This window comes from Cherax quadricarinatus, unplaced genomic scaffold (assembly GCF_038502225.1).
Source record: "Cherax quadricarinatus isolate ZL_2023a unplaced genomic scaffold, ASM3850222v1 Contig199, whole genome shotgun sequence".
Classification (NCBI taxonomy): Eukaryota; Metazoa; Arthropoda; class Malacostraca; order Decapoda; family Parastacidae; genus Cherax; species Cherax quadricarinatus.
In genome coordinates this window covers 170,584-195,710 of record NW_027195225.1, presented here as the reverse complement: position 1 = coordinate 195,710, position 25,127 = coordinate 170,584, and the positions used below count along the sequence as shown (strand labels likewise).

Genomic DNA, 25,127 nt, shown 5'->3' with positions numbered 1-25,127 from the left:
ACTGGTGTGGGTCACATCCTGGGTGTTAGTGGACTGCTGTGAGTCACATCCTGGGTGTTAGTGGACTTGTGTGGGTCATATCCTGGGTGTTTGTGGACTGGTGAGGGTCACATCCTCGGTGTTAGTGGACTGTTGTGGGTCATATCCTGGGTGTTAGTGGACTGGTGTGGGTCACACCAGCTTGAGAGTCACTGGACCTCTGTCACACAATAAATCTGTCCATAGAGCTCTGTACCTCCCGTTCCTTTAAGACTTAACTAAAATGGGCCATAACATTGTCATTGTACAGGTTGCCAACACGGCTTGCAGTAGCTGTGTCAGGGTGATTTTCATTCGTAAAGGTTTGCAGTTCAACCCACTTTGCACACATTTCCTTAATCTCTGTTTTCAATTCCATACTAATTCTTGCCCTTTTTACCAAAGGGATGGCACTAGAATCTTTCTTGGGGACCATGGTGACTTATTTTACAGTTACAAGCACTAAAAGCACTGGCATAATGTAAAATATACCGAATGTATGTGTAGATGCGACCGCACTGGCTGGCTTGTAAACACTGGCGGTGAGGCCACACGTGGGACGCGTCCCGGACGAATCACGTAAGGCGAGTTTTTTATCGTGAGGCGAGGCAAAATTTTTGCGTTCATATGCTTTGTATGGTGGATTTAACGTAATGCGATGCTTTCGCAAGGCGGGGGTCCACTGTATATGATATTTAATGAACCGCAGAGATTATTATTATTAATATGGCATCTTCAAGAGTATAGAAAGAGATATTTTAATGTGTACCTAGTAAGTTATATAGGTACAGGTACACATAAGTATAATTATCAGAGTACATACAAAATATGCAATAACTTTAAAACACTTGAAATTTTGGATAGTTTCTGGACATAATGTAGAGTTGTGCTCACGGAGAATGGAAATAAACCAGGTGGGGCACAGTGACCGTATTAGAAAGTCAGGTGGGGAAGGCATATAGCGAGTTTTGTTCATAATTTGAAATGTCCACATTAACAAAACTCCGTAAAACGGGGCCCTACTATATACAAACACATTTACATCAGTTTTCAGGCTTTTTCACTTGTGTTGAGTAACACTCTCCTGCGCCAGTGTCCAGCAGTAGTCAGTCATGAAACACATATATGTATCTCATTATTGTATCTCACAAATGTCAACCTGTGACCCAATCAAACTTTGTTACTATTTAACTTCATTACCTAACAGAATACTCCATTCTACTGATTACACAGCAACACAGTAAATAACCATATAACCTGTCTTTGTAATACTCATTTGTACTAAATTGTTATCTGTTTTACAATAATTTTTGTACCACTGAATATATCATTGCATAGTTAATCTTAAGTTAATTTTAAGCCTGCCCGTAATGCTATGCATTCAATTGGCTTTGGCATGCTGCATTTTACTGTATTCTTTTGTACTTCACTATCATGTTCAAATTAATAAATAAATAAATAAATAAATAAATAAATAAATCAGGTTTCCCTGAAATCTGTTCTCCATGATGCATATGTCGTGGTGAAATCATTCACCATGAGGTTCTATTTCACAGACACTGTGTGTTGGAACAAAAACTAACTTCAGATTTGAATTCAGTGTCTGCAAATTAGCTAGAAACATAAGTTTTCCAATGTGAACTGTTGCTGGCCAGTGTTAGAAACAACTGTTACCTGAACTCAGTTTCACAATACAGTGGACCCCCGCCTTACGAACGCATCCCTTTATGTTAAATATGCCATACAAAGCATTTGAATGCAAAAATTTTGCCTCGCCTCACAATAAAAAACTCGTCTTACATGATTCGTCCGGGACGTGTCCCACATGTGGCCTCAGCACCAGTGTTTACAAGCCAGCCAGTGCGGTCACATCTACACATACATTCGGTACATTTCACATTATCCCAGTGTTTTTAGCGCTTGTAACTGCAAAATAAGTCACCATGGACCCCAAGAAAGCTTCTAGTGCCATCCCTTTGGTAAAAAGGGCGAGAATTAGTATGGAATTGAAAAGAGAGATTAAGGAAATGTGTGCAAAGAGGGTTGAACTGCAAACCTTTATGGATGAAAATCACCCTGACACAGCTACTGCAAGCCGTGTTGGCAACCTGTACAATGACAGTGTTATAGCCCATTTTAGGAAAGTCTTAAAGGAACTGGAGGTACAGAGCTCTATGGACAGATTTGTTGTGCGACAGAGGTCCAGTGACTCTCAAGCTGGTCCTAGTGGCATTAAAGGAAGAAGGGAAGTAACCCCAGAAAAAGACTTGCTACCTCAAGTCCTAATGTAAAGGGAATTTCCTTCTAAACAATAACAACTTTCACACTCTCCCCTCCTCCCATCCCATCAATCATCACCAGATCTTCAATAAAGGTAAGTGACATGTATTCTATTCTTAGTAGAGTAGTAATTGTACGTGTCTTCTTCAGTTTGTATGTATTAAAATTAATATTTCATGTGGTAAAAATATTTTTTTTCATACTTTGGGGTGTCTTGCATGAATTAGTTTGATTTCCATTATTTCTTATGGGAAAAATTAATTCGCCTTATGATAATTTTGGCTTACGATGAGCTCTCAGGAACAGATTAGTATTGTAAGGCGGGGATCCACTGTTCAGTGGTACCCCAAGTTTCACAATACAGTGGTACCCCAAGTTTCGTACAGCTCCCAACGCGAACAATTATACAGTGGACCCTCAACTAACGCTATTAATCCGTTCCTGAGAGCTCATCGTTAGTCAAAATAATCGTTAGTCAAGTTAATTTTCCCCATAAGAAATAATGGAAATCAAATTAATCCATGCAAGACACCCAAAAGTATTGAAAATTTTTTTTTTAACACATGAAATATTAATTTTAATACACATAAACTGAAGAAGACATGCACAGTTACATGACACTTACCTTTTTTGAAGATCTGGTGATGATTGATGGGATGGGAAGAGGGGAGTGTGTTGATGGTCTTAGTGTTTAGAAGGGAAATCCCCTTCCATTAGGTGGCAAGTCCTTTTTCGGGGTTACTTCCCTTCTTCTTGTAATGCCACTAGGACCAGCTTGAGAGTCACTGGACCTCTGTCACACAACATATCTGCCCATAGAGGCCTGTACCTCCAGTTCCTTTATGACATTCCTAAAGTGTTTCACAACATTGTCAGTGTCACCATTAAACACTTGTTCAGGTTTCAGTCCTTCACAGTCTATGTACTCCTTGAATTCCTGCACATATTTTTCAGCTGCTTTTTGGTCCAAACTGGCAGCCTCATCATGCCTTATCACACTATGTATGCCACTACGATTCTTAAATCTCTCAAACCAACCTTTACTGGCCTTAAATTCACTCACATCACCACTAGTTGCTGGCATTTCTCTAATTAAATCATCATGCAACTTCCTAGCCTTTTCACATATGATCGCTTGATAGATGCTATCTCCTGCTATCTGTTTTTCATTTATCCATACCAATAACATCTTCTATCACTTGCGATCTCAGTTTCGAAAACATAGTTGCACCTTTGGCAAGAACAGCTTCCTTGATTGCAGTTTTCTTGGCCACAATAGTAGCGATGGTTGATTGGGGTTTTGTGTACAGCCTGGCCAGCTCGGAGACACGCACTCCACTTTCATACTTAGCAATAATCTCTTTCTTCATATCCATAGTAATTCTCACTCTTTTTGCTGTAGGGTTGGCACTAGAAGCTTTCTTGGGGCCCATGGTGACTTATTTTGCAGGTGCAATCACTAAAAAGGCTGTGATAATAAGAAATGTTCCGATTGTATGCTTGGAAGCGACCGCGGTGGCTGGCTGGCTTGTAAACACTGGCCAGAAGTGGACGCGTCTCAGACAGAATGAATAGTGTTGGTCGAGTATTTTAGCGCTAATCGAGGCAAAATTTTTGCGATAAAATGTATCGCTAGTCAGATTTATCGTTAATCGATGCCATCGCTGGTCGAGGGTCCACTGTATAAGTGTATTATTGTCAGTGCTTTTGTAAGTATTTTTTGGGGGTCTGAAATGGACAAATTCATATGGTAACGGCACTCTAACAGCCTTCCTGGAACGAATTATGGCCAAAACTCGGGGTACCACTGTAATTCTTGAGTAAAGAATGACCCTATTTGCCCAATTTTTGTAAAATAAACCTGTCCAGTATATCTAATACTGTTGATATACATGTATTAACAAAAGAAGGGGTGTTAATGTTGCAGTTTTATAACTGTAGTGTAAAGCACACCTCCGGCAATACAGTGATGGAGTGAATGATGATGAAAGTTTTTCTTTTTCAGGCCACCCTGCCTTGGTGGGAGATGGCCGATGTGTTAATAAAATAATAACAGAAATGGAAGGAGGGGTGTTAACCCTTTCAGGGTCCACAGGCCCTCTCAGAGACTTGTTCTCAGGGTACCCCAAATTTAAAAAAAAAAAAAATATTTTTTCTTATGAAAAGATAGAAAATCTTTTCCCGATCATAATGACACCAAAAGTATGAAATTTGATGGAAAACTTATGGAATTATGCTCTCGCGAAGTTAGCGGTCTTGACGATGTTTAAGCATCGGCGATTTTGCTCACTTTGAGCCCTATTTTTGGCCAATTCCAATTTACTAGTTGACAAAAATCATAACTATTTTGCTAGAACTCCATTTTTTCTATCAAATGAGTACAAGAAACCACCAATTTATCGATTTCAACTATCCAATACAGTGGTCAGAATTTAGCAATTTTGCCAATTTCACACAAATTTCAAAAGATGCCAATTTCCAAATAGGGTCCAGAATAAACAAGAAAGACATTCCTGGCACTAAAATAACATTTCCTCTGTTCATTAGTCACGTCCCCACATCCCTTTTACATTCTTTTGCTTTCCATTTTGAATTTTTATTCTCACAAAAAATAGAAGATTTACTGTTATGCAGACTACTGCATTAGTGTAGAAATGGTATAAATAATATCGGTGCACTTGTGAAAGAATATTAGACTCACCAGTTGATGTGTATTGGACGCTTAGCATGATTTGTTTACTTTTGAACTTTGGTAAAAATCGAACATTTCTGCTACATTGAGCTCAATTTCAAGGTACTTTTCATTGTAAAAGCTAGTCAAAATCATCTCAATTTCTGTAATATGTCTTCCATTCTATACAATGAGACCAGGAAAACTAGAATACAACAATAAATACTCTACGAAAATACAGTGCAAAGTCGCTGTTTTAATCCAAAAACACGGTCAAAGTTTTTTGTTCTCATTACACACTATGTGCTGCAGGATTTTTTTTATACTGCACACACTGACCACATAGACCCATTCTTTCATATGTAGGCCTACCAGCTTTCTCTCACTAGATTTGAAGGTGCTAGAATTTATGAGTACTAGTACGTCAAGGACCCTGGCGCGTAAGCCGTACTAGTACGGCCGAAACCCTGAAAGGGTTAATGTTGCAGTTTTATAACTGTAGTGTAAAGCACACCTCCGACAAGACAGTGATGGAGTGAATGATGGTGAAAGTTTTTCTTTTTTGGGAACCCCTGCCTTGGTGGGAGACGGCCGATGTGTTAATAATAACAACATAAATAGATTTACAAAAATGTTACAATAAACTTTTCTTTTACAGTTGGTGTTTACACTGTCAGTACTGTAGTAAATATTCCATACTGACAGCCAGTGTCATTATACTGAAGAAGATGGCAAAAGTTGAGTTCAACTACTGTCAGCACCAAGTTTAATGAAGAATATCACACTGTCTGAAGTACCGAGTTCAACTACTGTCAGCACCAAGTTTAACGAAGAATACCACACTATCTGAAGTACCGAGTTCAACTACTGCCAGCACCAAGTTCAACTACTGTCAGCGGGGTTTCAGCACTATAAACAGTTTGTGTGTGTGTTCTGGTTGTTAATATTTAACTGTACTGTTTGAAAAATCTTGTAACTTCTAACTTTTCCAAGGAATTAAGGTAACAGAAAATAAAGTTTAATTTACACAGTATATTTCACATTTAATAGTGTGAAAGACCATTTGAGACAATCCTAATTCATGACTACTCTGTTTTAAGTAACTATTTCTATATTCTTTCCTTCCATGAGACTTATGGTAGTCAAAGTCTTACCCCTTCTGTGAAAAAATTGGTCATAATAATACCCCCTGCTTTGAAAATGTTAGCTGTAGTCTTATCCCTTTTGTGAAAACCCTTACCTCTATTATGACAATAAATCTTACCCTTATTATGACAATAAATCTTACCCTTATTATGACAATAATAGTCGGTATTTAATCTTTCCACTAATTTGTTTCAAAAACCTGAGTGTTATATTTTCTTGAAATATTCCTGGCATATCTTTACTCTGACATCTCTGATTTTTTCATCGTAAAGAAGCGAAGTCTGCATGAATCAATTACATCAATAATCGTGATAAAGAGAACTTTAACAAGAAACAGTTTATTGATAAAAACTTGACCAATTACTGTACATTTATCAGTTTGTTTATTATAAAAGTTTTATTATTGTAGTCGTTACATTTATAATAATATAGAGAGTAGATGTGTATAAATGCAATTAATATTTGATGAGATAAGATTTGAGTTTTGTTTATGGAATATTTACAGTTACACAACCTACACTAGCACCCACTTAAATGACCTTAAATGACCTACACTAGTACCCACTTAAATGACCTACACTAGCACCCACTTAAATGACCTTAAATGACCTACACTAGCACCCACTTAAATGACCTACACTAGTACCCACTTAAATGACCTACACTAGTACCCACTTAAATGACCTTAAATGACCTACACTAGCACCCACTTAAATGACCTACACTAGTACCCACTTAAATGACCTACACTAGTACCCACTTAAATGACCTACATGAGCACCCACTTATACAACTTGCACGACCTATACAAACACTTAAACTTCATTCCTCTATCAGCAATGAACATGTTTGAAACGTGTTTTTAACGTTTATTTCAGCATTTGTGTTGAATAATTTTGGAACATTTTTAGTTAAGAGCGCTAACACATTACTTAAAATTAATGTATTATTCGTTAAAATTTACAGACACAAAAAATACATTGTAATACTTAATAGTGGATTAAAATTTTTGTAAATTGTGTCATTTTTTCATATTTGTGTTAGTTAAAAAGGTTCATATGGAAAGAATTTCTAATAACTTGTCAATATTTAATTTTTTTTTTTAGAAAATCTTTCACTGGAAAATATATTAACTGTGAGACAATAGAAAGTACAAAATGTGAGTACAGTAAGTCTGTTGTTATGTCAAGTACAGTAAGTCTGTTGTTATGTGAGGTACAGTAAGTCTGTTGTTATGTCAAGTACAGTAAGTCTGTTGTTATGTGAGGTACAGTAAGTCTGTTGTTATGTCAAGTACAGTAAGTCTGTTCTTATGTGAGGTACAGTAAGTCTGTTGTTATGTGAGGTACAGTAAGTCTGTTCTTATGTGAGGTACAGTAAGTCTGTTGTTATGTGAGGTACAATAAGTCTGTTGTTATGTGAGGTACACTAAGATTATTGTTAAGTAGTGCATAGCATATAATGAATTACTGATTTAGTTTTAAAAACTGAAATAAAGACAACATGAAGGAGGTGAAAAAAGTCCATCAGTGTCCCATTTGTGAAAAAGTTTTTCCAAATAATTATAAACTGGTGAGACACAACAGTACTCATACCGGAGAGAAGCCATATCGTTGTTCAGTATGTCTAAAAGACTTTACTCATAGATATTCATTAAGAAATCATCAGAGAATTCATACCGGAGAGAAGCCATTTCAGTGCTCAGAGTGTCACAAAGACTTTACTGATAAACCCTCACTAAAACAACATCAGAGAGTTCATACTGGAGAGAAGCCATTTCAGTGTTCAGTGTGTCACAAAGACTTCAGACAAAGGGGTCACCTGAATTCACACATGAGACTTCATACTGGAGAGAAGCCACATCAGTGCTCAGTGTGTTCAAAATTGTTTGCAGTAAAATGTGCTATGGTAAAACACATGCGCTATCATACAGGTGAGAAGCCGTACCAGTGTCCAGACTGTCTGAAAGACTTCATTGATAAATCTAAACTAAAACTACACCAGAGAATTCATACTAGGGAGAAGCCATATCAGTGCTCAGTGTGTTCAAAACACTTTTCAGTAAAATGTGATTTAGAGAAACACATGAGGACTCACACACAAGAAAAAGTACATCAGAGTCCAGAGTGTCAGAAAATTCTCACAAATCACACATTTTTAGTTAAACCCTTGACACTTCACAAAGAAAATAAACCATACAAGTGTTCAAAGTGTCAGAAAAGCTTTTCAGTAGAAGAAAGTTTAGTAAAACACTTAAAAATTCATACAGGAGAAACACTGTACAAGTGTTCAGAGTGTCAGAAAAGCTTTTCAAGAGAAGCAAATTTAATATTACATGAAAAAATTCATCAGGATGAGAAACCATATAATTGTTCTCTATGCTCCCAAAGCTTTTCACAAAAATTAAAATTTGAGAATCACATGAGACGTCACAACACCGACCAACCATATCACTGTTCAAGGTGTCTGCAAAGTTATTCCCATAAATCAAATTTAGTAAATCATATGATAACTCATATATGAGAAAGAATACAGTGTGAAATATTTTAAAGACCTTTTAAGAAAATCTCATCTATGACTTTGGCCACTTCAGCAGGAAAATCCAAGTAAATCTGATGTTCTTTATTAAAAATATATGTGGGACATATTTAACATGTGATATAAGAACACAAATCTTAAATAATAATAAGGCAGGATTAAAATACACTTAAAAATACAGGTTAATTTATTCCTACCTGTCTAGCACACTTAAAAAAAACTGGTTCTTTATTCTATTTCAGCATATAAATCAAATTCATTAAACATTGTCATTCATGTTGTTTTTAGTGACTTCATTGTGTACTGAATCATGAAGTTGGACATATTTTCACTTACATTTATCACTGCTTGTATCACCAACACTGATTCCCTATCAAAGCAAGAACTAAATTTCTTTTTATTTATTTTAACTGATTATCATTCTACTCAGAAAAGACCAACATAACAATCACTTCCTTTACATACTAAACATTATAGTACACAATGAAGTCTCTAACTCTACATCTGACATCTTTAAAATATCTTTCTGATCGTAGTATCAGCAAGGTGCTCCTACACCATGCTGGTTGTAATATTCCATTTCATGCTCTTAAGAGCAGTGCATGCATCATCACAGTACAGAATGCTAGCCAAGCTCATGATCTTTCTCTCCTTACAACCATAGATGCCATTCCTGTGACAAGTGAAAAATATCACTCTCTCAATTTTTGCATTGGTACTGTCATTCTACCATATACCACTGTTAAGCATAATTTCCAGACATGTGGTGATGACATTCTGGAACAGCTTGAGCTCCAAGACCTTCCAATGTACTGCCTATCTGTGGGCAGAGATGCCACCCCTGCAATGTAACTTGCTTAGCTTTTGGCTGCTGTGAGCTTCTGATATCGGTTTATATTGTGGGACACCGCTTACATGTCCGGCAGGTGACCCCTACACCATAACAGTGTAGAAATTGCTGGCAGTTTGGCCAAAATATTGCAAGTCCATGGCTGAATGCCCAGTCTGTGGTACTGATGACCATACCAATACATCTTGTAGTCTACGTTCCTCCTGCCTTGTCATGAAGCTCATCCATCTTATTCTCGTCATTTCCAGGTTTACTTGAATGAATGTGAAATCCATTGTTTCAAAGAGACAGAAGGTTTATGACATGGCAGTCTCACCTATGCCTCCAGGGGAGACTTTCCCATATTTCTTATTCTCGAGTTACTAAGAGACCCCCTAACCTCTGGGTGTTCCAATTCCTGCAGTCTTCCCTGGAATCACAACTTCACAGTCACCTCTGTATCTAACTCTTTTGCAGTCCTGGACTCTGAGGTCCCTACCTCTACCTTGCCGCCTCCTACTATTCTCAAATCTTCATCTCGAACACCAGCTTCTGTGTCTACAAGATCTCTCACAACCGCTCCCCTCCCTCACGTCTCTACTTGTTCAAAGTCCAACAAATCTTAAAAGGGTGAATCTCTTTCATTTACAGTCTCAGTACCTGGCTCTTTACCTCTTACTCATTCTGTTGCAAGTGTGGAGGTCCATCCTTCCCCTTGTACAGTACCTTCCTCTCCTGTCCCCTCCCAAACTTATTCTTAAGTTACCGCTAACCTCTCGTGACCCCCCCCCCCTCCCCGATGTTGGTAAATTCTGTCGTCACCCCAATCTTTACTCACCCACACTCCTCCTTCTGTCTCCAATATCATACCACATACAACATCCTTGTCCTCTGAAACAACTCAAGCTATCTGTGACTACATTGCAGAGACCAAACCACTGATGGACATGATCCATCACCTCTCTCTCCTTTTCACTCTTCTCCATCTGCACAACTCCTTTCTTTGCAGCATTCCAACCCTTCACTGCATGTTTGTTTTCCACTGCCTCCACATGTGGACTTTTCTAACCTAGTCCATAGATACCTCTACCTTCTGATTTCTTGTATCCTTCTCTTTGGAAATCATGGCTTATTTACAGTGGAATAACCAAAAAAAGGCACAATTCCGTGACTGGAACAATACATAAATAATCCGCACAGTGTGACTTTGTAAATGGTCCAAGTTAGACCGAAACGTCGTCGTAAGCTCCTCTCTTCTATGTGCGGGTTATTTGTGTACAGTGGAATATTCGAGGCCTCAGAGGTAACTGAGGTGAGCCTCACGTGTTGCTCTCCCAGCTTTCCCTCGTTTGTGTTTGTTTACAAGAACCTATATTATGCTCTGTTATCTGTCCCATCTCATGCTATATTTTATTATATTCATCAGATCTTTTCCCGAATGGGACCTTTAACCCTTAAACAGTCCAAACAGATCCATGTTCGTAGCGCTCCAAAAGCAGATCTACGATTTTTTACATACTTTCAAATATAACAAAAAAAAAAAAGTAGATAAAAGTTTTTTTTACACGTTTTTAAATGTAAAGAAAAAAGATCTACATTTTTTACATACTTTCAGATGTTGAAAAAAATGTATATATACGTTTGGACCATTTAAGGGTTAATGAAAGTGCACTTCTTACATGCACCGGTATTCCATACCATCGGCTCTTTCTTCATACTTCCCTGCATTACACTGCAGCCCATATCCACTTGAATAAGTGGTACACAATCTGTTCTTGGTATCTCTCTCCTTCTCAGGCATTATCTGACCCAGATGTTGCATTTCTGGTTTCTTCCTTACCACTGCCCCATCTGTTACTTGGCAATTTTAATGCTCACCATTTTCTTTGGGGAGATTCACTCTGACCCTCATGGCATTCAGTTGGAGGCTTTTCTCACTTCTCTTCCCCTCCGTGTTTTAAATATGGGTACTCCCGCCCATTTTGATCCTCGTACACAACCTCTTGCATCGATCACTCAGTTTGCTCTTCTCAACTGCACTAGACTTTGCCTGGTATGTTCTGCCAGACTTGCATGACAGCAATCATTTTCCAATCATCCTTACTTCTCATTCGTACTCACCACCTCCTCACAGCCCACACTGGCAATTTGACCAAGCGAATTGGGACCTTTACTCATGCCAAAATGCTTTTAGTGAGGATCCTTTTTCATCCTCCACTGATGAGCTGTTACACCTCGACCTCAGTTTTAACCACCTCTGATATACCTCTGAAGAGTTTTTAGAGCTTAGCTACTCTCGGAGCCCGGCCGTGGGCCAGGCTTTACATTCTATACCCCAAACCTCAGGCAGGCCTTGGTGGTCTCCTGCCTGTGCTTGTGCAGTAAGTTTGAAACGCTCTGCGTGGGGCAGATATCGGTACAGTAGAACCACAGACCACCTCCTTGATTTTAAGCAGACAAGAACAGCCGCTCGCCGTGTCATCTATAAAGCTAAACATACTTGTTGGCAGGATTATGCTTCTACCGTCACTTTGGCTTTGTCTAGGAGTGCAGTCTGGAAAAAAGTATGGAAACTGAGTGGCAAATGCACTCCTGTTACTATAGCTAACTTTCTTAATGTTGCCACTGAACTTGGTCATCATCTTGTCCATATCTCCCAGGGACTCCATCTCTGCCTCTCATTTCTTTCCTAAAACTCTGTCACAGTTTGAGACCTCAGACTTTTCTTCTAGCAGAAAAGAGTCTTACAGTGTGCCTTTTATGCTTCTAGAATTAGTCAACACTCTCCGCTTGCTGATCATTGGCAGCTGGGCTGGATGGCATTCATACCTGTATGCTCCAGCATTTACATTCATTAGCCCTTGCGGTCCTCTTACATCTCCTTAACCTTATTTGGTCACGAGTTCTGACTCAGCTGTGGAAATCTGCCATTGGAGTACCTACTACCTTTTCGTAAACCAGGTACATATTTCGGGATTTGATGCCTCCCACTATCGTCCCGTTGTTCTTACCAGTGAGGTTTGCAAAGTGTTGGAACGTCTGGTAAATAGACGTTTGGTGTGGTATTTAGAGACACACAATAGTGTCTCCACTAGTCAATATGGCTTTTGTAAGGTCCATTGTACTATTGACCCCTTACTCCATTTAGATACATATGTTCATAATGCCTTTGCCAATAACCACTCGGTTACCGCTATCTTTTTTGAGCTTGATAAGGCATATGACATAACTTGAAGATATAACATCTTGACCCAGCCTCCGAGGCAATCTACCATTTTTCCTTAAGAACTTCTTATCCAAAACATTTCAGTGTTCGAATTAATAGTACGCTTTCCCCAGACTTTGTCCAAGCTGAAGGTGTTCCCCAGGGATGTGTCCTGAGCACCACGCTTTTTTTCCTTGCTATAAATGATCTGGCATCTATTCTTCCGTCTAATATTTGGTCATCACAATGTTGATGACTTTGCTATACGTAGCTTGTACAGGCGCTGACTGTCACCTCATTTCAGTTTCTCTCCGGCATGCGGTCAACTATGTTTCCAATTGGGACACTACTAATGGGTTAAATTTTTTAGTACTAAAACACACCAAATTACTTTCACTAAGCATTCTATCGTTCCTGATAAACCATTATACCTGTATGGTTCGCATATCCCAGAATGTGATACTGTCAGGATTCTCGGCCTTCTGTTTGGCCATCGGTTATCCTGGAAACCTCACATTACCTCCTTGAAGGCAACTTGTCATAGTTGGTTGAACCTCCTTAAAATCCTCGCTCATCTTTCATGGGGAGCTGATCAATGCATCCTGCTCTAATTTTAGTGAAACTAAATTATGGTGACCAGATATATTCAGCGGCCTCTCCTGCAACTCTTTCTAGCCTTGATCCCATCCATCACCAGGGATTATGTTTATGCCTCAGTTCTTTTCACTCTTCACCTGTTGGGAGCCTCTATGCAGAGGCAAATATTCCATCCTTGACCGATCATCGTGATGCTCATCGCATCCGCTATTTTGTTGCCTCTCATGACCTCCACAATCCTTCCATGTATAGGATGGTAACAGATGTTAGTAGAAGTTCTTTATTTGTTCGCCACTCTTATTTATTCCCCTTTTCTCTTTGTCTACATTCGCTCGTCTTCTCTCATTTGCTGCCTTTCTATGCTCATGTAGCATCTAACTTTTCCCTTCCCCCTTGGGAAGTTCCAATGGTTCATGGCTGTTCTTCCCCACTGCCATGCACAAAAGCCCAAGTACATACCGTTGCTTCTCACTCTCATTTTCTTTATCATTTCCAGTCTCATTTTCAAGCCATTGCAGTGTACAGTGATGGCTCCAAGTCTGCTAATGGTGTTGGATTTGCAGCAGTGTTTCCATACAGCATCGTACAAGGGCATTTATTAGCCTTGGCTAGCATTTTTATAGCTGAATTGTATGCAGTTCTCAAAGCACTTATCCATACTGCATCTATGCGTGTGTTGCCATTAGTGGTAGTTTCAGACTCTTAGTGCTTTGCAGGCTTTATGAAAATTTGATTTGCCTCATCCCTTGGTTCTTCGTATCCAACTTGGGTTACACCATATCTCTAGCGAGCATAAAGATTTTTTTTGCTGGGTCCCCAGTCATGTTGACATACAGGGCAATGAATAGGCAGACACTGCTGCACAGTCAGCAGCAGTGTCTGCCTTCCAGTTTCATATAGAAGTGTTTCATTTGCAGACTATACTGCTGTGATTTCTACCCACCTTTGCAATCATTGGCAACAGCATTGGTCTGATCTGCTACATAACAAATTGCATTCTATTAAACCAAGTATAGGTTTCTGGCCATCCTTTTGTCATCAATGTCGAGGTTGGGAGACTACTCTCTCCCGTCTTTGCATCGGCCACACTAGTCTTACACGTGGGTATCTCATGGAGAGGCGCCCTGTCCCACTATGTGAGAATTGTCAGGTTCCAGTTTCTGTTAACCATATTCTGTTGGACTGCCCACTATCAACAGGCACACAGGATATACCTCCCACGTTGTCACCGCTCTAATGCTATTACTCTACCTTCCCTTCTTGCTGATAGACCCTCCTTTAACTCACTTTATCATTGACTTTTTTGACAACAGTTGATTTACTGCACGAACTCTGATGATGATGACTCGAGCACTCCTCACAGCCCTTTCTACCTCTTCATCTTGCTACTCCCTGCAATATCCACTGCCCCACTGCACTCTATGACCTAATAATAATCCCCCCCTCTTGCTACCCAATACCCCTGAATCCTTCCCTGCCCTGCTGCACTGTATGACCCTTGTAGGTTTAGTAGTTTATTTTTTATTATATTTTTAGTGGGCTTATCTTGTCGCTAATCTTACTCGTATATACCTGAAAGAAACCTTTTGGTTTAATCCTCAAATCTCTCAAGCTTTTTCCCCTGATTATAGTGTCACTCTTATGATCTTGATGATCATTCTGCCACTTATGATCCCCTCAAGGGAGGTTTCCTGATGCTGGTGAGGGGCTCTTGATCTAGGGAACTGAATCTGTGCTCCAGTTCCTTGAACTGAGCCTGAATACCTTCCATCCTCCCCCTCCACAGGCGCTGTATAATTCCTATGGGTTCAGCGCTTGTCCGTGATCATACTGTCACTCGTCATCCCGATGATCATACTCTCACTCGTCATCCCAATGATCGTACTGTCACTCGTCATCCTGATGATCATACTGTCACTCGTCATCCTGATGATCATACTGCCACTTGTCATCCCGATGATCATACTTTCACTCTTATCATCCTTATTATTGTTGAGTTTATCATTTGTGTGAGCACTTGTAAATTTCTGGAAGGAACAGGTGCTGAGAATTATAAAATCCTAAATTATTATTATTAATAAAGTGGTACCTCGAGTTACGAATTTAATTTGTTCCAGACGGGTGTTAGTGCTGTTACCAAACAAATTTGTTCCCGTAAGGAATAATGTAGATTAGATTAGTCCATTTCAGACCCCCCCAAAAATACACTTAAAAAAGCACTTACAAAAATACACTTACAAAAGCACTTACAAAAATACACTTACAAAAGCACTTACAAAAATGCACTTACATAATTGATCGAGTTGGGAGCTGTTCGAAACTCGAGGTACCACTGTATAAGTGAGGTCAGGATTGTTTAGAAAGCAGCACAACGGTGTTTGTGGAACATGCTATAGTTTTGGAAATTTTCTTAGATATGTGTTGAATTTAAGGCTGCAGTCATGGTAAGACCTCCTATCATCATTCCATCATTCAGGAAGTTCCGCATGTCTGGTGCAGCCAATAAGCAGAATCTTGGATGTCACTACTGCCCAGCTCTGGCTGGGTTAACAGTATCTCGAGGAGATTAAATCACCACCACTAGATGATGTCAGATGGACCAGAGTCTCACTTTGCATCATCATGTATAGGTCAGCCATCACTAATCCGGCAATCGGTTATTAGCATAATTTCAAATTTCATCATTACACTGACTCAGAAATTGCACAGATGGTTGTAAATCCACAGCAGCAAGCCAGTGGAGGAGAAAGCAGTGATGAAAATGAGGAAGATTTAGCAGAGTCTCTATTGATAGGTTAATTAAGTGTATTCTAACTTAATCACTCTGTAATCCAGCAAACTCACTAATCCGGCACAGTACAGGTCCCAATGATGCTGGTTTAGTGATGGCCGACCTGTACTAAAATGCGGTAAAATTTTTGAATTCGGATACAACTCGCTCAGAAATGTTTAAGAAATATCCAAGTATTTTATCCACAGTGGTATAATACCAACCATTCTAAAAAAATATCCTGCCTTTACCCAGTGTAAATAATGCATAACTGCTTAAACTTTTTTTTTGTGTATGACCTAATTCACATCTGCATAATTGACTTGTTAAGATTGTAACAGGATATAAACATGTAAATAGTTCATTACCACTGTAACTTGTTTAGCTATCAAAACTTTGTGGTACAGTTCCTTTACCCATTATATGCCTCTGTAATCCTTTGTCTACCACCCACAGGATGGACATGGGGTGCATAATAAAGATATTAGAGTCATGATGTATAATTCAGAATTTTCCCTTGCTTCATCATTTTAGGATTGAATTATTTTCGTACTGAGTATTATGTAGCATTATACTCAACATGTTAAACATCGTATTAATATTAACAGTAAATTTATTGATTATTACCCAAATAGGAATCTTCAAGAATTCATCACTAAAAGTATGGATGGTGACAACATGAACTAGATTTAATGTGAAGAAAGTTGTCATTGATAAATAAGTCTTGTGTGAGTTCCTGGGAAGCGCTAGTTCACTGATGTAGATAAACAGTAATTGTGGACCAAGTATGATGCCCAGATCCACTCCTATGTTTATAGGCTGAGTTGAATGTGGTGATGTCATTAACAGTTACTTGATGGCATGTGTCGGTAAGTGCGACTTAATGAAATCCTCTGATTTAAAATTGTTTTAGTTTAAGCAGCAAGATCTTGTAGTCTACTGTGTAAAATGCTTTACAGTGGACCCCCGACTTACGATGTCCTCAACCTACATTAAAACCGACTTACGATGCTTGTCAGCATAAAAATTTGACCCCGACATACGTTGAAAAACTCGACTTACATCATTCGTCCCATACGCATCCACACGTCTGTCTGGCCTGAGTGCCTCAGCTGAGCTAGTGTGACATTGTTTACAAGCCGGGGCAGACACGGTTGCATGCATACATTCGATAAATTTTGTATTATACCATTGTTTTTAGTGCTTGTAACTGCTAAATAAGCCACCATAGGCCCAAAGAAAGCTTCTAGTGCCAACCCTGTGGTAAAAAGGGTGAGAAATACTATCAAAATACTATTGTACTACGGTCAGGTGCTGCTGCTGCTATAGCACCATCAGCTGCTGCTGCTGCTGTAGCACCGTCAGCTGCTGCTGTAGCACCGTCAGCTGCTGCTGTAGCACCATCAGCTGCTGCTGTAGCACCATCAGCTACTGCTGCTGCTGTAGCACCATCAGCTGCTGCTGTAACACTGTCATCTGCTGCTACACCACTGTCAGCTGCTGCTACACCATGGTCAGCTGCTGCTGCGCCACGGTCAGCTGTACTACTCGAAGATGTGGAGAGACTGTTATTGGTGTGGCTTATCGAGAGTACTGAGAAACAATTAACCCCGGAGGGTTAGCCACCCAGGATAACCCAAGAAAGTCAGTGTGTCATCGAGGACTGTCTAAATTATTTCCATTGGGGTCCTTAATCTTGTCCCCCAGGATGCGACCCACACCAGTCGATTAACACCTAGGTGAACAGGAAAAATGTCTGGAGCTAGTGCTCATATAGGTGAATTTAAGGCCAGCGAAGGTTGGTTTGAGAGATTTAAGAATCATAGTGGCATACACAGTAAGATAAGGCATGTTCTGGAAGAAAATGCCAAACAGGACCTACATCACTCAGGAGGAAAAGGCACTCCCAGGACACAGTGTCTCATCAGTCATTGCTGCATCTTCAATAAATGTCTTTTATTCTTCATTTAGTACACTAGTACCTGCACAATATATATTGTGCATGTATCCTTCTTTTTGTGTGTAGGAAAATGTACATTTCATGTGGTAAAAATTTTTTTTTTCATACTTTTGGGTGTCTTGAACGAATTAATTTGATTTCCATTATTTCTTAGGGGGAAAATTAATTCGACATATATATGATAATTTTGTCTTACAATGTGCTCTCAGGAACGGATTAATATCATAAGTCAGGGGTCCACTGTCCACAGTGGTATATTACAAATCATTCTGGAGAAATACCCTGACTTTGCTAATTGTAAATAAAGCATTACCACGCGTGTGTGTATGTGTGTGTACTCACCTAATTGTACTCACCTAATTGTGGTTGCAGGAGTCGAGACTCAGCTCCTGGCCCCGCCTCTTCACTGATCGCTACTGGGTCCTCTCTCTCTCTGCTTCCTGAGCTTTGTCATACCTCTTCTTAAAACTATGTATGGTTCCTGCCTCCACTACTTCACTTGCTAGGCTATTCCACTTGCTGACTACTCTATGACTGAAGAAATACTTCCTAACGTCCCTGTGACTCGTCTGAGTCTTCAGCTTCCAGTTGTGACCCCTTGTCCCTGTGTCCCCTCTCTGGAACATCCTATCTCTGTCCACCTTGTCTATTCCCTGCAGTATCTTGTATGTCTTTATCATGTCTTCCCTGACCCTTCTGTCCTCCAGTGTCGTCAGTCCGATTTCCCTTAACCTTTCCTCGTACGACATTCCCTTGAGCTCTGGGACTAGCCTTGTTGCAAACCTTTTTACTTTCTCTAACTTCCTGACGTGCTTGACCAGGTGTGGGTTCCAGACTGGTGCTGCATACTCCAGTATGGGCCTAACATACACAGTGTACAGTGTCTTGAACGATTCCTTATTAAGGTATCGGAACGCTATTCTCAGGTTTGCCAGGCGCCCGTGTGCTGCAGCAGTTATTTGGTTGATGTGTGCCTCCGGTGATGTGCTCGGTGTTATGGTCACCCCAAGGTCTTTCTCCCTGAGTGAGGTCTGTAGTCTTTGTCCACCTAGCCTATACTCTGTCTGCGGTCTTCTTTGCCCCTCCCCTGTGTACTCACCTAGTTGTACTCACCTAGTTGAGGTTGCAGGGGTCGAGTCCAAGCTCCTGGCCCTGCCTCTTCACTGGTTGCTACTAGGTCACTCTCCCTGAACCATGAGCTTTATCGTACCTCTGCTTAAAGCTATGTATGGATCCTGACTCCACTACATCTCTTCCCAAACTATTCCACTTCCTGACTACTCTGTGGCTGAAGAAATACTTCCTAACATCCCTTTGATTCATCTGTGTCTTCAACTTCCAACTGTGTCCCCTTGTTACTGTGTCCAGTCTCTGGAACATCCTGTCTTTGTCCACCTTGTCAATTCCTCTCAGTATTTTGTAAGTCGTTATCATGTCCCCCCTATCTCTCCTGTCCTCCAGTGTCGTCAGGTTGATTTCCCTTAACCTCTCCTCATAGGACATACCTCTTAGCTCTGGGACTAGTCTTGTTGCAAACCTTTGCACTTTCTCTAGTTTCTTTACATGCTTGGCTAGGTGTGGGTTCCAAACTGGTGCCGCATACTCCAATATGGGCCTAACGTACACGGTGTACAGGGTCCTGAACGATTCCTTATTAAGATGTCGGAATGCTGTTCTGAGGTTTGCCAGGCGCCCATATGCTGCAGCAGTTATTTGGTTGATGTGCGCTTCAGGAGATGTGCCTGGTGTTATACTCACCCCAAGATCTTTTTCCTTGAGTGATGTTTGTAGTCTCTGACCCCCTAGACTGTACTCCATCTGCGGTCTTCTTTGCCCTTCCCCAATCCTCATGACTTTGCACTTGGTGGGATTGAACTCCAGGAGCCAGTTGCTGGACCAGGTCTGCAGCCTGTCCAGATCCCTTTGTATTTCTGCCTGGTCTTCGATCGAATGAACTCTTCTCATCAACTTCACGTCATCTGCAAACAGTGACACCTCGGAGTTTATTCCTTCCGTCATGTCGTTCACAAATACCAGAAACAGCACTGGTCCTAGGACTGACCCCTGTGGGACCCCGCTGGTCACAGGTGCCCACTCTGACACCTCGCCTCGTACCATTACTCACTGCTGTCTTCCTGACAAGTATTCCCTGATCCATTGCAGTGCCTTCCCTGTTATTCCTGCTTGGTCCTCCAGTTTTTGCACTAATCTCTTGTGTGGTACTGTGTCAAACGCCTTCTTGCAGTCTAAGAAATGCAATCCACCCACCCCTCTCTCTTTTGTCTTACTGCTGTCACCATGTCATAGAACTCCAGTAGGTTTGTGACACAGGATTTCCCGTCTCTGAAACCATGTTGTCTGCTGGTGATGAGATCATTCCTTTCTAGATGTTCCACCATTCTTCTCCTGACAATCTTTTCCATGATTTTGCATGCTATACATGTCAGTGACACTGGTCTGTAGTTTAGTGCTTCATGTCTGTCTCCTTTTTTAAAGATTGGTACCACATTTGCTGTCTTCCATGCCTCAGGCGATCTCCCTGTTTCGATAGATGTATTGAATATTGTTGTTAGGGGTACACATAGCGCCTCTGCTCCCTCTCTCAGGACCCATGGAGAGATGTTATCTGGCCCCATTGCCTTTGAGGTATCTAGCTCACTCAGAAGCCTCTTCACTTCTTCCTCAGTTGTGTGTACTGTGTCCAGCACATGGTGGTGTACCCCACCTCTCCGTCTTTCTGGAGCCCCTTCTGTCTCCTCTGTGAACACTTCTTTGTGTGTGTGTGTGTGTGCGTGCATGCTTGTGTGTATGCATATACAGTGGACCCTCGACCAACGATATTAATCCGTTCCTGAGAGCTCATCGTTAGTCAAAATTATCGTTAGTCAAGTTAATTTTCACCGTAAGAAATAATAGAAATCAAATTAATCCGTTCTTGACACCCCAAAGTATGAAAAAAAAAAAATTTTACCACATGAAATATTAATTTTAATACACACAAACTGAAGAAGACATGTACAATTACATGACACTTACCTTTATTGAAGATCTTGTGATGATTGATGGGATGGGATGAGGGGAGAGTGTGGATGGTGTTAGTGTTTAGAAGGGGAATCCCCTTCCATTAGGACATGGGGTGTCAAGTCCTAATGTCTTATGTCCTGGGAGTGCCTTTTCCTCCTGAGTAATGTAGGTTCTGTTTGGCATTGTCTTCCAGAACAGGCCTGTTTCGTCACAATTGAACACTTGTTGGGGTTGGAATTTTTCAGCTTCACCATGCCTTATCACTCTGTGTATGCCACTACAATTCTTAAATCTCTCAAACCAACCTTTGCTGGCCTTAAATTCACCAATATGAGCACTAGTTCCAGTCATTTTTTCCTGTTCACCTGGGTGTTAGTCAACTGTTGTGGGTCACATCCTGGGGGACAAGATTTAGGACCCCAATGGAAATAAGTTAGACAGTCCTCGATGATGCACTGACTTTCTTGGGTTATCCTGGGTGGCTAACCCTCTGGAGTTAATCGTTTCTCGGTAATTGTTTCACGTTAAGCCACACCAGCAACACACTCTCCACATCTTCGAGTAATACAGCTGATGGTGGTGCAGCAACAGCTGACTGTGGTGCAGCAACAGCTGACTGATCCAGCAACACCTGACCGTGGTGCAGCAACAGCTGACTGATCCAACAACAGCTGACTGGTCCAACAACAGCTGACCGTGGTGCAGCAACAGCTGACTGGTCCAGCAACAGCTGACTGTGGTGCAGCAGCAGCTGACCATGGTGCAGCAGCAGCTGACTGTGGTATGATAGTATTTCCCACCTTTTTTACCACAGGGTTGGCACTAGAAGCTTTCTTGGGCCCCGTGGTGACTTATTTTGCAGGTACAATCACTTACAATCACTACAATCACCAGGAGGCCTGGTCACAGACCGGGCCGCGGGGGCGTTGACCCCAGAAACTCTCTCCAGGTAAACTTAAAATGCTGTGATAACATGAAATGTTCCGATTGTATGTTTGGATGTGGCTGGCTGCTTGTAAACACTGGCACCCATGGGACAATTGTGACCAGGTGTGGACGTATCAGTGGCTCATTACTTTGTTATTTGTTCATGACTGTAACCATGTATAGGAGTGAGGCTGATTCATTACCTTTGTAACTTGCCATGATTTTGACCAGATCAACCTGGAGTTCATTACCTTTGTAACTAGTTCAGCTATCATAACTTTAGGGTCCAGTCCCTGGACCCATTATGTACCTCTGTAATCTTTTGACTACAACCCACAGGATAGGTATGGGGTGTATAATAAAGATATTAAACTAACACTGTACTTAGATCAATAGATATTTATTATTTTCTAGAGCTCAATAGTCAGTTTATTATTTATATCATAGTGCCATTAGTATTTTTTCAGGTATGAAACCATGCCAGTGCAGTGTACAATGATGGTTCTAAATCCTCTGATGGTACTGGGTTTGCAATGGTGTTTCCTGACAGTGTGGTGCGAGGTCATTTATTAGACTAGGCTAACATTTTAACAGCCGAGTTGTATGCCATTCTCATTGCAGTTATCTGTATTGCATCTATGCCTACTTCAAAATTTGTAATCATCTTAGATTCCTTTAGTGCTTTGCAAGCTAATAAAAAATTTGATTCACCTCATCCCCTAGTTCTTCGTATACAACTTTGTTTACATTGTATAACGAGTTTGTTTGGTATTCTGGTAGCGGGTAGTAAATGATACATCTTCGGAGGCTTCTTACTTTATTGTTAAGTCGTGGTGGGTATACAGGCTTGTGTGTTTGTGCCCATGGCCCGGGCAGGGCCATCCCACGAGAGAGAGCTGGGAGTACTTGTGTCTTGCTGCTAGGCCACTGTGTGAGTGAGAGCGTGGCAAGGGCAGACAGGCTGGCGTGCCCACCGAGAGGCCTGGCTACAGAGGGCAACACTTGAGTGGCGTGAAATATGAACTAAGCTGGCAGACAGCATGGGCTGTCTGTGCAGACAGTACAGGCTGTCTACACATGCTCGGCCACCTACCGTGCGTCGTCCCGACGCGACAATACTGGTGGTAAAAGGAACTCGGTCTCTCTCTCGAACAGGGAACAGAACACAAAATAAAAACATATATATACATATGGACATGGAAAAAGAAACTTCCTACAGGGAGGGAAGAAAAAAACATGTGGGGTGTGCTAAACATTGTGGTCATAGGCAGTGAGTGTCGAAGGGCACCACTGCATGCCTTCCTGCGTCTGGACAGATACTGCAACACTGGAGACATCGCTGCGGCTGAGCTGTGACGTAACAAGGTATTGTCTCCTCTGGAACGGTGAAGCAGTCATCATAGGAGTCGCTGCAGGTTTCACTCAACCTGGGGCACGACATGCTGGTGCCCTCGAGTGAGGCGTCGATAAAACTCGGCAACAGGGCAGGACTTCTGGCAAGCGACTCAGGAGGACACTTCTCGACTGGTACTGTCGCTGGGCTGTCATTGCCGGCGAGCGTGGAGCGAGTTGTGGAGCGAGTCATGGCAGAGACGACTGGGCAAAACATCTGGGAGTCGTAACATCATACACCAGACTGCAGTGAGAGAGCTAGCAGTCAAAGTGACATCTTCTTTGTGCAGGCTGCTCACTAAAGCTTGTGACACGAGGCTGACACAGCGCCTGCCGACAGTGGCTAACTGTGGCTTGGCGAGTATCATTCTCTCGGCAGTTGGAGTTATAGCAGAGGTTAGTCTAAGCATCCCCAGACTTGTTTCTCTACATATAACTGCATTCTGAAGGTCTGGAGGTGAAGTGAAACAAATCTCGATGGGAATTGTAACAGGTACGATTCTGCAGAACATCACGAGCGATGAGCATAAAAGCTTTCTGTACAAGAGGGCTCGGTCACTCGGGGCTGTCTGATAGCTGTCAAACACACTGGTCACACGGGTGACTTAGCACAGTGGTGCTACTCAGGTCTGGCTCAGACCTCACTGGACACACGGAAACTTTAAACACACCACGGTACATGCGGTACACTAACATGGCTTAAACTAGCAAATGATGCTTTTCTATGAATAAAACTGACACTAAGACATATACTAAAATGTGAGAACACTGAGAGGAATTAACACACGACATATATCTTCTCTTAGTCTTCTTGACAATATTTTAATAATTATTGAACACTCGATGGTGACATCATGTGATGTCAGGCGTGATGTCGCGAGGTGACGTCAGCAGCACTGTGACATCAGCAGACATCTCGAGGTGACGTCAGGCAGACATCGTGACGTCATGAAGTCGGGCAGCATTGTGGGTGATGTCTATGTGATGTGGGCAGCAGACCACAGCATGTGCCCTGGGATATCTGGTAACTCACGTGGGTGGTAGATCCACGTGACATCGCCCACACCCAAGTGGCGTCGGGATCCATGTGGCATCATGATCTATGTGGCATGCTGATCCACATAGCTTCGAGTGGCCTCGGGCACTCGGATAAACAGCACTGGCGACGAATTCACATGATAAACAGCAGAAAACACAGCAGAGGGAGTGGGCAGTGGTGAGTGGTGTATGGTAGGCTGGTGAGGTGTGAGAGTACAGCAGGGCGAGGCAAGGAGCAGCCTCTTCCTCCTCCCACAAACACGTGGAGAACTCACACTGGACGCTGAAATCACCACAAAACTCGCCTCTGGCTTGCTGAAACAGCTGTGCTGAGCTGAACAACAACAGCAACATACAAGTGACGCTGAACACGTGACTTGAGAAACAGCGTGGGACGCTGTAGCGTGGGGTCACTTACAATTCTCGGAGAATTTCGGCAAATTTCGGCTGGATCCTGCTTGTACCTGTGTCTGGGTTCTCAAACGTGCAGGCACATCAGGATAACTTGTTGAGAGACGGATGCTTGTTGTATGGGATGATGAAGTGAAGATGACTTCATACCTCTTCCTTCTTCTCTCTGGGCAAACAACTGCTGCGACCACCGCTTTCCACCATTTATAACGAGTTTGGTATTCTGGTAGCGGGTAGTAAATGATACAACTTCGGAGGCTTCTTACTTTATTGTTAAGTGTCGTGGTGGGTACACAGGCTTGTGTTGTGCCCATGGCCCGG

The 25,127-nt window shown here is 41.5% G+C and overlaps 1 protein-coding gene across 1 annotated transcript in view; it reads left to right on the top strand.

The window, feature by feature from the left end:
• The window catches only part of LOC138851252 (zinc finger protein 271-like), a 31,083-nt gene extending 16,469 nt beyond the window's left edge, over positions 1–14,614 (top strand). The window contains exon 2 of the mRNA XM_070080178.1: positions 5,628–14,614. Within this exon, the coding sequence (XP_069936279.1) occupies positions 7,619–8,638 (1,020 nt within the window). The 5' untranslated portion in view covers positions 5,628–7,618 and the 3' untranslated portion in view covers positions 8,639–14,614. The remainder of the gene's footprint in view (positions 1–5,627) is intronic.
• Positions 14,615–25,127: the final 10,513 nt, after the last annotated feature.